The sequence below is a fragment of the Clavelina lepadiformis genome, chromosome 3, assembly GCF_947623445.1.
Source record: "Clavelina lepadiformis chromosome 3, kaClaLepa1.1, whole genome shotgun sequence".
NCBI lineage: Eukaryota > Metazoa > Chordata > Ascidiacea > Aplousobranchia > Clavelinidae > Clavelina > Clavelina lepadiformis.
This window is the reverse complement of record NC_135242.1, coordinates 24,119,327-24,135,804: the sequence shown is the minus strand read 5'-3', so window position 1 is coordinate 24,135,804 and position 16,478 is coordinate 24,119,327. Positions and strand designations below refer to the sequence as shown.

The window sequence follows — 16,478 nt, the reverse complement described above, 5'->3', positions numbered from 1 at the left end:
ATGAAGAAATAGTCAAAGATAAACTTAAAGAATATGAAAGTACTCTTTAAATCGAATTTAATAAAACCATGATTTTGGTTTGTTACTGAGTCTGAATCCTTCCATCCACATCCACATCCGTCATTCAGTTGAGGCTTTATACTGTACTTACATTTACACAGCTTCTTTTATCATCTGAGTAACTTGTTGGAAGTGTATCAAATTCAGCGGATGAATGGACTTGCAAAGTAGGAGCAATTTCAAGAAAATTCGAATACTGTAAAAATATTATCAAATAATTTAAACGTACGTTCATGATGCACCAAGAAAGCCAAAGTTTATACAAACTCTTTAAAAATAAAAGTATCATTTCATATCTCACTTTGACGTGATCGGCTCTTGTTGCAGTTACAAACTAGCAAGGAGATTGTGGAATAAAGTATTTTTATGAATGAAAACACAACTTGCCAATATAAATTTTACAGACCACAGCAAGCACACCACGTTGTATCAAATATATTTATTAATTTTTTGTTGGTTAATAGAAGTAATACAACTTCACACACGGCTAATCAGAAAATACCGTAAAACCTCTATTTGAGCGCCACCTCTAATAGAACGCCACTTTTAAAGAAGGGTAGAAAAATAGAGCGCCTCCCTCTAATTGAACGCCACCTCTAATAGAACACCACTTTTAGCGGCGGAATTGTATTAGCAGGTTTTTGTGATTACTTACCAGTAATCACCCTGTATTAGTATATTTTCTAATTACCTGTATATACCGGTAAATGTGTTTGGTGTTTTTTCTTTTCATTAATAAACTTTATTTCAAAATTCTGACCAGCTAGTCGAAAAATAGAGCGCCAACCTCTAATTGAACGTCACCTCTAATAGAACGCCACTTTTAAACAGGAGTTGAAAAATAGAGCGCTATGGCGGTGAAATAGAGGTTTTACGGTATTTCTACTGCATTCTGTTTTGCACCACAGAAAAGTTCAGCCACATAATTTGCAGATTATTCACACTTTATCTACAAACGCTATTAGGCCGATATGATTAATCTATAAAAACCCAACGTAAAAGCTGTTCAAAGACTTAGAATTATTGCTAAACTTGAAGTGTACTGGTTTGTTGAAAACGGCAACAACGTTTGTTACTGAACGTTACTATATGTTTTCACCCGCTTCGTCAAGGATTAGCCCATCGGAAAGGGAAAAAGGAATGCACGGATTAGCCATTCGTATGGGCTAAAAGGAATAATTCCATCTTTTAAAGTAATTGTTGTAAGGCTAATCGTGTTCAAATGAGTAAACCATTTTATGTGAAACTATGGCTGGTCATTGTACGGTGAAGGCTACTGCTGTACATTATTGAGATCTATAGGCTGTTGTGTTGATACGAACTACAGCATAGTACAGTGTGATTACTGGTTAGTTTAGCATATAGCATAGGTTTATTTGTGCAAATGGCATTGGTAATGCAGTTACAACCGTTGGAATGGCCTTGCAAAAAGTATTAATGGATACTGCGTCATACACTGCTTACAGGCTACCTATATAAGGCTTGTAGGAATTAGAATAGCCGTATGCGACAAAATGGATTACTCATTCGAACACGATTAGCCTTACAACAATTACTTTAAAAGATGGAATTATTCGTTTTCGCCCATACGAATGGCTAAATCCGTGCATTCCTTTTTCCCTTTCCTATGGGCAGGGTTGCCATCAGTCTCAACTCAAAAATAAGGACGACTAGAAAACGAACGAGGAATACCACCTTAAACAGTGTACAACAAGAGAAAGCAACCAATGTTTCTAAAAAAAAAAAAAAAAAAAAACAAGACACTATCTGCATGTTCATAATTTTGGTATCTCTTTGGTACAAAATGGTATCGTAAGGTGACAAAATGCCCAAAATAAGGACAAAAGTGCCCACCTCCGCCCTAAAAATAAGGACGAAAGTGAAAATAAGGACATTTCTTAGAAATAAGGACAAATATATTTTCTAAGACACGGACCTTTAAAATAATTACAAATCTTATAAATAAGGACGGTATGGCAACCCTGCCTATGGGCTAATGCTTGACGAATGGGCTGATGTTTTAGACTCGAACCAGCTGCACCTTTAATCTCCCGTTTGTGAATGCTGAGCAGCGAAGTCTAGGTGTGAAGTTTGGGTGGTTTAATAAAAAGGCCTGGATTTTAACGTCGTCGCCGTGACGTCGAATGTATCTAAGAGGCGCGTGCAAAGACACGTTCATCCACGCCTTGTTACGCAAAGACCAACGTGCCTCATCCCACGTTGTAGTTGACGCAAAAACATAACAAAGTTAGAACTCAGCAACTGGAATTACGTAAAATTACTAACCATCCCGTATGTATTTAACGTTGAAACTCTCCCAGGTCTTATACCGCTGACTGCCGGTCACATCAGCTGAGTGTTTACTGAAATTATGTAATTGACAGGCAAAGAACGGTATACAGCAACATTCACGCCCGGGGACTAAACCCTGGTTATCTTTCTCACCATTTTGTTATTTTACAAGCGCTTTCTACATGGATTCAAAGGACGCGACGTGTCGTGCCTAGGGGAGTGCAGGTGCAGAATGAAGAGCTAATAATAAATACGATACATAGCCTAGGCCCTAGAACGTGAAATAGTAAAATCTTATAAAAAGTACAGAAACTTTATACAACGTGATACATTTATACCGGGTATGAGGTGTCACAAGCAATTCTCACAAACGCGATAGCTTAAAATCTTATTACATGTAGGTTATACTTGCACATCTTCATCCGAATCAGCGAAAAGCTTTGCAGATTCTCTGAGTTTATATACCTGTAGTCGTACACCAAACACGCAGTTAAAACAGCAAATCTTATGACAAAAACAAATATGCAAAAGTAAACGAGACACGTATCATCATAACAATGAACATTGAACACTGAACTACACTGTACTTGAAATCGTGTTGCTGTCTCTAGTGTGGTCGGTAACCGGGTGGTAATTGTGTGTTTCAGCATTTTCCGGGTTCATTTTGTGGCACTTACATGTTAACAGTTCTAGGAGTTACCCGTTTAACATGAAACAATACATCTGGTTTAAACAAGTTTGAGAGCTAAGTTGCTCTATCGACTAAATTGGTGACAGCTATTACTTGTGGAATCTGACAATAATTAATCAAAAGCTCGAAACCTATGACGCATTATTTTATGGGAAGGTTTGATTTAAGTAATTACGAACAAAACACGCTTTAACACTAGAAGGACGGCAATTTTCGTATACCTAGAAGGACGGAGTGCGTCAATTGACGCAAAAGGTCAAAACGGCGCAAATCTAACGTTTTTTGTTGAGAAAACTGTGCTGTTGCTTCGAAAAAACTACTTCTATCGCATGTCCGCTATGTCCATTTTAATTAACAAAAGCAATCGCATTGAAAATACAAGCCGTCGTGCCTAAACACTTCTGTTTCACGTAACTCCTTTTTCTTTTTGCACTCTTTCGGGAATTCTCTCCTGTTCTGGCGCATTGTCCCTACGAGGCTGCACTTCTTTTCCGCAAGTCGCAACGCCAGGTCAAGTGAGGTGAAAAAATTATCGCAAGTGACGTTGTAACCTCCTTGAAAAAGCGGAGCCATGAGTTTCAGTACAACGTCGGTGGGCACACTCCCTTGGGGGCTCCTTGTGTCATCTTTTTCAACGTAAGGAAAACCGTTGAATAAATATTTGTTTTCGACGTCAACTGTCAGCCAGAACTTTAGACCAAACTTGTCTGGTTTATTGGCCATATATTGGATGAACTTGCAGCGTGCCTTACATGGCAATAGTTGCTCATCCACAGTTATCTTCCACTGTGGAATGAGTGCTTTTTGGCAGATTGATATAAAACTGTTCCAAAGTGGTGAAGCGAGTGCAAATTTATCATGCAATAGATTCCTACGCCTTTTCGTCTTCAGATCGAAGCGAAGGAATCGTATGAGCTCCAGAAACCTGTCTCTTGCCATGGTTTGGGAAAACATCGGACATCCCCACGAATTCCCCCACAAACTCTTCACAGGGAAATTGCGTCCTCCTGTCACGACACGAGCAACCACCGACCCGTCGAATTTATCTAATTCATCTAATTTATCTAACTAAGAAACTCTTACTACACTTACGCTTCGATAAACTTCAAAAATTCTGATATTAGGCTGCGCTTGTGACGAAACTACTCTGTTTTGCGGAAAAGTCGACTTGCATAGTTTGTCAACACGTTTGTTACACCCCTGTGCTGGCAGCTGTGACCTAATTCGATAAACATGTAATTAATTATCAGCAGAAACAAAACACTGCTCTCTATTGGGAGAACTGGTTTTTGTACTGTGAAGTGACAAAGCGTCAATTGACGCACCCCGTCCTTCTAGGACTAGGTAGTGACCACGTTAATTATCTCTACCGGTAAAATAAAAACTTCATATTCATGGGTTAGTTACCTAACACTAATGTAGGAAAAGTCAGGAAATATCACGGTTGTGCGATGCCTCACTTAAAAGTTATACATGCACTTAGGTTGAAAATGCGTCAATTGACGCGTCCCGTCCTTCTAGTGTTAACTTTAAAGTTTTCGGAAGTAGAACGGGGATAGAAGTAAATTACTTCTGAGCTTTATTATTATCTGTGCTACAAACAAGAACCCAACTACACACAGCAGAAACCAATATAACGGTACTGTCTCTTTCACAATTCTTGGAATTATTAAGCAAACGTTAAGTCTATCTCACAGTAGACGCAGAGAAATTAATAGAAAGCCATCCAAGAATATTAGGCTACGTTTCGAAGATTTTAGGCTGAATCAACAGAGGAATTTATCTCCTGTCAATTGTAGGTCTGTTTGACGTCAACCAAGCTTGCGATCGATTGAACAATTTCCTGAGTTAGACAAACAAAAATTCTATTTGCCAGAGAGCAGTGTAGTATAGGTAGAGTGCACTGTACGAGTGTGTACAGGTAGGTGACAGACCTAATCTTAAAACGTAATAATTCATGTAAGTTACTAACTTTGCAAAATTGTAGTGCAGTGCAATCAAAAATAGAAAGAACTGAGGAAAACAAATGAAATTGATAAAATAGAGATATTCAAAATTGTCGCGCGCTTTTCGGTTCAATGGTTACGTCACTCATACACTCGACTGAGCGTCACGCTTGACAGCATATTGCTACAGCAGGAAGTGTCATGCCGTGATAAACTAAATAGGCTAATCGCATAACAACCTATATAAAAAAGATTTGAACTCACTTGTAAGTACAAAAGACTACTGAGCAAAAATCGAAATCAGCTTTCAGAGACATTTGATTGTTTGTCGCAATTGTCGACTTGAACTGAATCCGACGAACAAATTATATATTTGTTGACTATGCAGTAAACTGGGTGATTTTTTTCTCTTCAATGCATTTAACTGTACCCAGTGTACTTCGAGGCGTGACCAACCAGCAAGCTTAGTGTAGTAAGCTTCAAGTTTGGTGGATTAAGTTGTTTCAAGAAGATTGGGCACAGGCACAAATCGTCGCATTCGTTTCAAGATGAGCCGCGCTGCAAGCCAAGAAAGACAGAAATTGGTCGCAATTGCTATAGTTGTTACATAGACGTAGCCAGGGGGGGAGTCCAAATTTCTAAGATTTGGACAATCGATAATTTTATTTCTCGCTTTTACGAGCAGACGTTCAATTATTAGGTCGGTCTTTATTACGCCCACTCAGTTTCCTACAGTGTTACGTCACAGATCATCTATGGTTTTACTACTCGACCATTGGTTTTCGCTATTGAAAACAGTTTGTTGTACAGTATTGTGTTTTATTTTCGGTTAGTTTTAGCTTCGTCGAGATTTGTACACTTTGATTTTTGTGATTTCGAATTTCAAACGTTTAGCCAGCTTATAATATAAGTTCTGCATACCGCAGGTAACTTAGATGACAAAACCTATACAATAGCCTCAATAGGGATGGGCCGATGCGAACCCAAACCCGAATAGATTCGCCGAATATCGTCTTTATGGAAGATTTGGGGGAACACGAATACCAACAATGGCGAAGCCGAATACAATATTACTTATAAATTTACTGACTTTCGTAAAAAATGATGATCTAGTTTCCCGACAATGCTAAACTAGAGTCAGCAGTACTTACAATGAAGGTCGTTTTCCTAACGATTTTACATTTTCGATCGTTTTTTTAACACTATTTTTCGAAAGAAAGCGATTTGTTTATCGATTACGTCATGTTACAAGCAAGACTTGACAACTTTTGAAGGGAATTTTATTGTTTGGTTCTAATACGAATAGATTCGGGATTCGTTCGTGTCGACCTTCATGATATTCGGGTTCGCACGAACCCGAATAATCTTCCTTGCGGCACATCCCTACTAAACAAGCAAATTGGCTTTTTTTCTACAAAATCTCAAGATTTGCAGCCGTTAGAAAGATGAATTAGGCCGGGTTAAAAATTTTGGCGTAGCAAAGCCACTGAACTGTTGCTGAATAATGTAAAATTACAAAATGAAACACATGGAATTGTTTTATTCTCAGCTTGTACTGATTTTAAGTTTTGTTTTGATCATGAACTCATACAATTGACAGGTATAGCTATAATCAGCTAACGTCACAATGGCAATGATCGAAAAGTTGTCAATTTGTGGAATTAGGTCGTTTGGAGCGGAAAGTGAAGAGGTCATGGAATTTCAACGACCTTTGACCTTACTAGTGGGACCGAACGGAGCTGGAAAAACGGTTAGAAAATATTTTTTCATCATAAAAAGTTTTGAGTATTTCGTTATTTAATCGGAATATTTCATCAACTAGTAGTTGCAGGTACCTAAGACACATAAAGTGGATTGATTAATAGTTGGTGAGCAATTTAACTGTAACTGGTAAGCACTGAACACTACTTTCAGAAGCGCATAAAACAAGAATTGGGAAATAGTAAAATCAGCCTCTTTTTTGGTCAATTTCAGACCATCATCGAATGTTTGAAATACGTCACAATAGGAAAGAAGCCTTGCATTAAAAACGAGGATTTCATTCACGATCCAAAGCTGACGGAAACAAAACAAGTTTCAGCAAATGTGAGTTTTCAAATGACGTTAACTTAAACGAAATGTATCAGATTAGGGAAATTCCCTACATCAAAAGTAAAGTTTCGCCTACTGGGCAGAGATATCACATAAAATTCTAATAAAACATGCGTCCTATAGTAAACTCTTGGTGAAACCGTTGTGAAAAGTCCAGGTTTAGTCGGTTAGCGTATCGTGTTGGCTGTTGATTGTAGAAAACAAATCGCTAATCCTGTTACAGCAAATCAAATGGAAAAAATCCTACAAACCATCAATAAACGGTTGAAAAGCAACAAAAGCCAATGGCTTAAAACTGAGTATATTGGTATCGCTGTAACAATAAACAATTAGCTCCACCATCAAGCCCAAGCTTTATTGCTTTATCGAATAAGATTGAAAACGACAACCTGGCCCATCCCATGTTCGACAAAGCATTAATTACTGTATAATAGCGCGTGTGAAGAACCGCTGAATGACGAGTTATTATGCACTTGTCAGGTCAAATTACGCTGTCGTGACGTAGATGGAGCGAGGCTTGAAGTGGAGAGACACGTCACGGCTGAGCAGAGAGGGAAAAAAGTTCAAACGCGGATAACCGACGGGGTCATAAATCGGTGAGTATATTACAGTGAATTAAAACATGGGTTGGACAACCAGTGGTAGGATCAGACATTTTAGGCAAATTCATCCAACCTTCAGGCTCAAAACAATCCCTGTAAGTGCAACCAATGTTCCCTCTAAGCTGCGCGCGTGCGCAAATGCGCACTACTGACACGGTCTTCGCGCACAGAAAATCTGTGCTGCGCACAAGAAAAAAATCCAACCTGAATTGAAAATAAAATAAACGCATAATAATGGCCACAGTGCGCACGTGGCACGTCTGATGTTGCTCACAGTGGTCCAAGGGACCGCTCAGGGAGTTAGTGTGTTTGCTCAGACTCGTGAAAAATTAGAGGGAACATTGAGTGCAACAGACCTGCTTGGCTGTTGCAGCGCAATAATGATGGAATGAATGGTCGATACCAGTTGGTTGTCTAACGTAGCGCAGAAAACGAGTATAAGCGTTTTATTCACCTTTGCTTCGTCACATGACGTCACGTTTTTATGTCGTAGCGAAGTGCAAGTAGACGCCATTCTGATATTTCGCGACAACATTGATTTGGTTGACGATTTAAATCTTCATTCTTTCACGCTTTTCTGTGCTTGATTACCCGCAAACAATATTTACAAAGTTAAAGTTGTTGTTAGATTTAAAATGTGTGTGAAAATTTCAACTTTCCATGGCTGTTGCAAATGAGAAAGTAACGAACTACCCAGTGTAGATGGTGACGTATGCAAGCTTGATCGACACGACACAATTGTTTTCAAACAAAAGATCGGTGAACATAAGATCAGCATCCGGCATCATAATTTAAGACAGAGCATTGCAAGTTTTGCTTTAAACGTTTTAAAACGCAGTTGCAAACCTTAAACACCGTTACATCTTTTATCTTTATCTGTAAATTTAAATATACATGTTTCTTATCTAAGGCTTGCGTCGTTATTTCCGTGTCACGTTCTTGTTATCACCCGCGACCTATATCCGGCTTCAAAGAATTACCCCAAGTTCTAAGATTATCTTATTATCCTTGTTTTAACCAACCAGCTTTCCCACCCTGTTTACCGCCCTCTGGTGTGAAGTGTAAGTCGTGCGCTTCCACCTTCATCGGACACTTTTAACGCGAGCTTTTTACGCAGCCATGGAAGACCACTCGTGTCTTACAGAAGATCAGCCGACCTTGATCTAGAGATGGTGACGTCACTCGGCGTATCAGAGGCTGTTCTTAATCACGTGGTCTTCTGCCACCAAGAGGATTCGACGTGGCCTCTAGGAACCGGTAAAACAGTGAAGGAAAAATTCGATGAAATTTTTGCGGCGACCAGGTGATAGGAAATTTTTATTATTTTTCGAAAATGGAGTTTAAGTTTTGTTCCTAACTCTGCCCCATAATATCTTGTGTCGTGATTATAGCCGTGTAAGATTGCTTAATTTACTTTTTGTCGTCGTTGGGAATTCAAAGTTTGAATATAGTGTGTTTCTAAAACATATCATTCTTATCAGTACAATTTTATGTTAATTTAATGACATTCTTTTGTCATTTTTCCATTAAAGGTACATGAAAGCGCTGGAAGAAATTCGCAATATCGAGAAAAGTCAGAAGATTGAAGTAGATCGCGAAAAGGCTAAACTGGAATTTTTTGTTAATAATCGCGACAAAAGCATAGAAATTGCCAACAAATTGAAAGTCAGCATCTTTATTTCTAATCAAAAAATATTTTTGCTATTTTAAGTGTAGAGGGAGTTATAATATTGCAAGTAAGGCCAGATAAAGTTATTCACGAAAGTTCCGATTAGCCTAATATTATAAGTTACAATCACACACTATATAGAATATATGATGTTTATGGTAATATTTGCTAACTTTGTTTGGATTTCAACAGGAAGCTGAGAAGGAAGCGAAAGAGGAAATGATGTCACTTCAAAAGATTTCCGATGACATCGGACCGATCGAAATCAAATTGCGTGAATTGCGCGCGAAGAACGATGATGTAAGCAGAACAGAAGAAGAGCTGACGTCATTAAAGGCACGAGAGCAGGAGAAGACTACACATAGAAATCAACTGCAATCAGGAATAAAACAAGAAATTAAAAAGGTTTCTTTTGTTGTAAGGTTTTATTATCTTTGATTTTTAAAGACAATCTCCAACTCTCTATCTAATATTTTAAATTATTCACCATAGCATGACTTTTAACTCCGAAATTTACGATTACCATTGAATTAAACTAAACGGACATACCGTTAAGTACTTAAAAACAGTTGTTATCTCCCTTGTCAGAGCCGTTACGAGTTGAAACAAATCCAAGACAAAGCGCTGAACACTTTAAAAAGGAAGGAAGAAAGTCGTAATTTGTGCGAAAATGAATTAGAATCCCATGGACAGAAGATCGATAAAATACACTCAACCTTCAACACGATCTCCGCAATGCGTGGTAAATTGTGATCACAGTCACTAAAACAACACAACAACAAACACATCGGTTGGAAGCTTCAAAAGATATTTAAAACTATTTCTAATTCACTCCAGGAAGGTTAGAACAGGAACAAAAACAAGCAGCAAATATTAAACGAGATAGAGATGAAAAGATTAAGAGTTACGCTCAAGAACACAACATTTCGATACCAGGTATTTTAGTGCCGTCTGTTTTATAAATAGACTAAGGAGTATAAATTGTACGAAAAACTTCCCAATTACGTAGCATAGCAAATGTTTATGCACTACAAATGTATCATAAGTTATATTTAACATATAACTTAGCTGTTTCACTGTAAATGATAACGTAACATACTGTAAATGAATGTTGAAATGACTTCTTGGAATTTAGATTCAAATATTTCTGAAGACGAAGCTTCTCTATTTGAAAATCAGTTTAATTCATTTGCAGAAAAATATATCAAAGAACTAGAAGCTGAGAAGGTGCGAACTGTGACATAGAACACATTCATGTTATAACTAAACCAATGTTTAAATCCTGTTGTTCACTTTCAGACCAAGATCGAAACCAAGTTGAAGTCCAGAGAACAGGACTTCTTGGCTCAGAGTCATGAGGCGGTGAGACTTGAAGAGGGGATTGCGCAAAAGAAGAGTAACCTCCAAGAATATGAAAAAAATCTAGAAAAGGTTTTTAAATAAAAAATACAAATCACTGTAACACTGCATTTTTAACACTTTATTATGCAAGAACTTAACCACATTCAATGCTTTGAGTAAACTTAAACTTGCATATTTTTTGTCTAATTTCTAAAAATATTAAGAATAGACATATATATTTATCTTTAGGTAAAGAAAGATTTGGAATGCATTAAGTCTTCGGAGCACGCAACAGACTTGGAAGCTGCGTCTCACAAATTTGAAAAAGCGGTAATTATCGGCCAAGACGTTGTATTTGATTCCTTCAAATGAATTGTTTGGTGAAAATTCAGCCAATAGTTTTGCATATTTCTACAATAAGTAAATTTTAAGTTGACAGAACGATATGTTTGTTTTATTTTGATAACAAACTGGACTTTTTTTTATTTAATTATTACGCAGTCTTTTCGATCTATATATGTTGTTGGATAATAACGTTTTCAAATTTAGTAATAACAGGTCTGTGATAAACTTAGGATGGTCGCGGTAACACCGAGTTACACAGATTCCTCTTGAAACATATGTTTGTAGAAAAATGACTTAGCAGAAACTGAAGCAAGGAACTCCGTCGATGAAGAAGAAAGACGTTTGCTGTATTTAGAAGTTGAAAGAAGCGATCTTAAGGAAAAGATTCTTTCTCAGGAGGATGTTCTGAGTAAAGCCATAGAATCAATCGCTGTGAGGTAAGAGAACATATTTCTTGGTGTTGCAAGATTTTACTCAATCGTTTATGTTATGATTAACGCTGTTTAAATATATATTTTATTCTATCCAGATCTAAACTTGAATTTCTCTCCAAGTACCTGAAGAAAAAGGAGCAATCGCTGGACAACACGAAGAGGAAACTCCAAGCATCGTCCTCTTCAAGACCAGGATTTAACCTCCACTCTATGAAATATGAACAATTGACGTCATGGATGTTAGAAAAAGACAGAGAAATCGATAGCGTCAGAATGGAGTTAATACAAACAAGGTAAACATATGACAAGTTTGGGATGGTTTGCGAAAAACATAATTGATTATAATTATAATTATATGAAGTAATAATAAAAGTGAGAAACTGCTGGAAGAAAAACTTCGCCGACTTTGCACTGAAGAGAGAGCGGCAAGATCGTTTGTTGTCTATGCCCTGCAAAAAGTTAGTCAGCTCAGTATTAGTTTTCATCTCGCGTGGATTTTATTTGATTGAGCGAGTTCTGTTTGATCTTCTTTCATCTTTGCTGGACTAAAACTATGTTATTTCAAGGAGGACATCGAAATTATCAAGAACGAAATCGAAGATCTGAGAAGAGGTTTGCCGGATCCAACAAAATCCCTCGATAGTATTTTGCGAGAAAGAAAGAGCTTGCAGGAGGAATACGACAACGGTGAGAGAAGTTGAGATTGTATTTGTTCTATGGATGGGTTTATGACGTTGTTCTTAAACTACGTGTTTATTTAGTGGAGGAAGCTCTACAGAAAACAAGAGACTCCATAGCTAAATTCAAAGAATCAATATTTCAACAGAAAGAAAATCTTCTGACAGCATGGGTGAGGTCTTTAGGCTTTTACCGGCTAAATCAAATGTTGAATTCTAAGTTGTCTGCGTTTTATTCCTGCTGCATATCGGTTTGTTGGCGCAGTACGATGCAAGTAGAAACACTTTTCTATTTTTCAGGAATTAAAACTTAAGTTATCGCAAGAAATGGACAGCTACAGTCGCCTCATAAACGAAGAAGAAAGTCTAAAGAGGTCTATTTCATCGCTCTCCTCACGAATCGGAGAATCTCAGAGAACTTTACCGACTCTTGAAACGTACAGTAAATACAGACAATGTAACAACCTAATACAAACATTGAATTAAGTTTTGCTTTGTTGTAACAAATAGAAAAGTAAAAGAATTGGAGACATTGAAAGAAGCTGCTGCAGAGGAACGTGACGTCATAAGCAAGAAGCTTAATTCTGAAGAAAAGCAGCTCAAATTGAAACAAGAAAATTTAACTTCGTTAGTGCTCAATGTTAAAGTTTTCCTTAAGAAACAACTTCACAGAAAACTGAAGGTATCCTCGTTTCTTATTGAGACAAAAATGTACGTTCGACCTACAAATTGTAGACTAAGACAACATGTGTAATATTTTCATTTTATAGCTAGTATTTTTATCCCTTCTTTGTAAGTGATTATGATGGAAGAGTTTTGAATGTTGAACTCGTTTGTAAAGCGGTTTATGATTCATAGGAACTGGAAGGCTCGGAGTTGAAATACAAACAATCTCTCGAATCATCTACAACTAGGAAACAAGAGTTGGAAAATGAAATCAAGTCATTAAACAAAGACATTGCAAATTTCGATGTAGGTTTCAGTTCCAACTTCTGTTTCACTTTCACAAGCAAATAACTGCATATTATATGATGTCTATATCAGGTTGACAAACGTAATGTCGAAGACAACTTGAATCTTTGTGAAATTTCAAAAGAAATTGAAGAAATCAAAGCTGAGATAAAACGGAAAGAAAATCAACTTAAAAAAAGAAACCCTGACAGTATAGCTGGGTAGGAATATACTTTCTAATATGTTTAAGTCCAAAATATTATGTTTATGGCAAAATTTCGAGAAACTCCGTATACATTATTATTTTTTATAATTTTGCAAACTAGTAAGTCAACCAGGGCTGGACGTTTCGAAAGTCCGGCAGTTTCCACCTCGTATAGCTGGGTTTCTCAACCGGGGTCGAATGGCTCCCCTGGGAGGTCTTTGGGGCGTTCTCCTGGGGCCACGATCAGATATCGAGTGCCAGTGAGCTGTAGTGTAATAGTAGGGGAAATCGATCCAAAGCGGAACTCAAGTTTCTCACGATTTTGAGCTTGTGGTTGCTCTGCAAAATTGGCGGCGCGAAGGCGGCTATACACGCAGTAGTGGAGTAAAAAGTGTTTGCAATCAACGATCTACAGTTTTTATTGATGAACAAGGGCCACGGTTTTTGAGGGTCACTGTAAAGTCACAGGGTCACCATGAACGTTTGAGAAAAACTATCGTACAGCAAACTGTAACCCGTTGCATGGATCATTGTGAGCATTCATGCCCGCTTTGTCCCTTGTGTCCTTTTATTGTTTATTCATGTCTTTAGATTATTTCTTCCTTATGTCAACAGAGAAATCGCAAACTTGGAGACGAAGTGGCACCAATTAAACAACCAACATCAACGTGGAAATGAAAGAAAACTTCATCAGCGGGAAAGATTAAACGAACTGAAAAGTGAACTTGACAGACGCGAGTACAAGTAAGATTTAGGACGATGGTTCCATCCTTCTCCTACTGTATATTTGTGGACCCCTAGCTGCAATAATTCCTTTCTGGCGGACCCGAAAGTTCAAAATTGTTATTTAACAGGCTGTTTATAAGACATTAAAGTATAACTCGTCGTCTCCAGGTTGGGAACCACTGAGTAAAAGGCGTTTGGGGTTTTTTCACATCAAGCTATCTGCAATGATTTGATAAAACAGAAGATTGCGCAATTAAAACTTTCGTACACTAATGCTGTAAATATTAACTCAGGTTTGCCGATGAGAATTACAAGGAATGTCTGATTAAGTCCACTTTGTTGTCTATGGCAAGCGAAGATCTTGAGAAATATTACAAAGCGCTCGACAAGGCAATCTTGAAATATCACAAAATCAAAATGGACGAAATCAATAAAACCATGAAAGAACTTTGGCAGGAGACTTACAGCGGTAAAGGTCAGAAGCTTTTGTATCTATGTCAAAACCAATCAACAGAAACTCAGAGCAATATTCTAATCAAAAGTGTATGTAGGCCTAGTCTAAACAAGGTCTTCATTGCATTGTAACTTTAACCTAAAATACACAAATCAAACCAGCCAATAATTTGTTTGTTTGTCATTAATCCATGTCATTTTCAATCAGACATCGACTACATACAAATAGTGAGTAGTGGCGACACAGGTCCTTCTAAACGTCGCGTCTTCAATTATCGTGTCGTCATGTTTTCGGATGGTGTTGAAATGGACATGCGTGGGCGCTGCAGCGCAGGGCAAAAAGTAAGTTTCCACTTGAACTGGATAACCAGACTGGCAAATGTACGATTGATGAACTAGATGCTTGTGTGATGTTTTAGGTACTGACCTCGATAATAATTCGACTGGCATTGGCGCAGCAATTTTGCAGGAATTGTGGGGTTCTTGCCTTGGATGAGCCTACCACCAACTTGGACAAAGAAAACATCGCAAATTTGGCTCAATCTTTGATTAAGTGAGTTTTCCATAAGTTGGCTACTTGATGTAAGAGTTAAACAATTTTCTCGATCATTTACAATTTGTGCAATTTCATGGTAAAATTCGAAGTAGAGCAAATCTGCCCAAAGTTTTAAAGTTTTAAGTGCATGAGCCACATTGCACTATTTTTGTGCCTTGGTAGTAGGAATGGGCCGATACGAACCCAAACCCGAATAGATTCGCCGAATATCGTCTTTGTGGAAGATTCGGGCGAACACGAATACCAGCAATGGCGAAGCCGAATACAATATTACTTATATATTTACTGACTTTGGTAAACAAATGATGATTTAGTTTCCCGACGAAGCTAAAATAGAGTCAGAAATAATTGCAATGAAAGTCGTTTTGCTAACGATTTTGCATTTTCGGTCGTTTTTTAAACACTACTTTAAAAAAAGCAATTTGACTATTGATTACGTCATGTTACAAGCAAGACGTGACAACTTTTGGATGAAATTTTATTTTTCGGTTCTAATACGAATATATTCGGGATTCGTTCGTGTCGACCTTCATGATATTCCGGTTCGCACGAACCAGAATAATCTTCCTCGCCGCACATCCCTACTTGGCAGACAATTACATCAACCCAAATTGCAAGTTAGCTCGATGGCCGCAAAATTTGTTTGTGCGGGTCACGCTTTAAGCGGCCCTGAAGAACAGTGTTTAATTACCAGCATGTTGTATCCAGCATCATAGACCTTCGATCCGACCAACGCAACTTCCAGTTACTCGTCATCACTCACGATGAGAATTTCGTTGATCTGCTGGGAAAGTCCCGCTACGTGGATCATTACTTCCGGGTTAGGAAGAAGAATTCCCATTCGCACATCACCAGGTGTCTCATATCACGAATTTTCGAACATGATGACGAATCTGATGACGATCGACCGGGTGATGACCAAAACAATGATGACGTCAGAAATATTGCGGAAAACATCGATAAAAATTATGCTTTGAAATAGAAAATACTTTATTTGAGATTTCATAGTCACCTAAGCAAAAGTGCAGAGGTCAGAGCTTGATCAAAAAGATTTTGAAAAAATTTTGTGAAAAATTGATAAAATAAGAGGTTAGCAGTATCTTATATTTATAGTGATTGGAAAATGTGTTGTCTGGTTTACTTACTGGCAAATCTTACTATAAGATCAAACTGTTTTAGTGTTTGCCCCTAACTTTTGCGATTTTACACCTGAACCAAACGGTTGATTTGGATCATCATCTTGGGCATATGGGCAACGCCGCAACGGGAGCAGTAAGTGATTGCCACAGCAGTGTGTGTATAAAAAGAAAATGGTTTTAATTACGCATAAAGTTGAAAAAATCAAAGCCAGAAAGAAATTTGTGTGCATGTTGTAAAATATTACGAGTTGATACAAGTTATTGATGCAACTTTATGGGAAAGATAAGCCATACATGCAG

The 16,478-nt window shown here is 37.7% G+C and overlaps 1 protein-coding gene across 2 annotated transcripts; it reads left to right on the top strand.

Annotated features, from left to right (window-relative positions):
* The first annotated feature begins 6,542 nt into the window (after nucleotides 1-6,542).
* On the top strand, nucleotides 6,543-16,478 carry LOC143450440 (DNA repair protein RAD50-like). 2 transcript variants are annotated; one of them, XM_076950999.1, is made up of 25 exons: nucleotides 6,543-6,739; nucleotides 6,964-7,074; nucleotides 7,561-7,676; nucleotides 8,800-8,985; nucleotides 9,215-9,347; nucleotides 9,544-9,756; nucleotides 9,940-10,093; nucleotides 10,189-10,287; nucleotides 10,487-10,578; nucleotides 10,651-10,782; nucleotides 10,942-11,022; nucleotides 11,323-11,474; nucleotides 11,567-11,764; nucleotides 11,845-11,929; nucleotides 12,038-12,158; nucleotides 12,233-12,321; nucleotides 12,449-12,585; nucleotides 12,659-12,830; nucleotides 13,007-13,120; nucleotides 13,193-13,320; nucleotides 13,920-14,048; nucleotides 14,324-14,505; nucleotides 14,692-14,825; nucleotides 14,903-15,036; nucleotides 15,748-16,478. In XM_076950999.1, exons 1-25 carry the CDS (start codon nucleotides 6,617-6,619, stop codon nucleotides 16,019-16,021), a joined length of 3,489 nt encoding a protein of 1,162 aa, XP_076807114.1. In that variant the 5' UTR covers nucleotides 6,543-6,616; the 3' UTR covers nucleotides 16,022-16,478. The 2 variants fall into 2 exon arrangements, with proteins under 2 accessions (XP_076807114.1, XP_076807113.1); XM_076950998.1 differs by having other exon boundaries at nucleotides 11,833-11,929.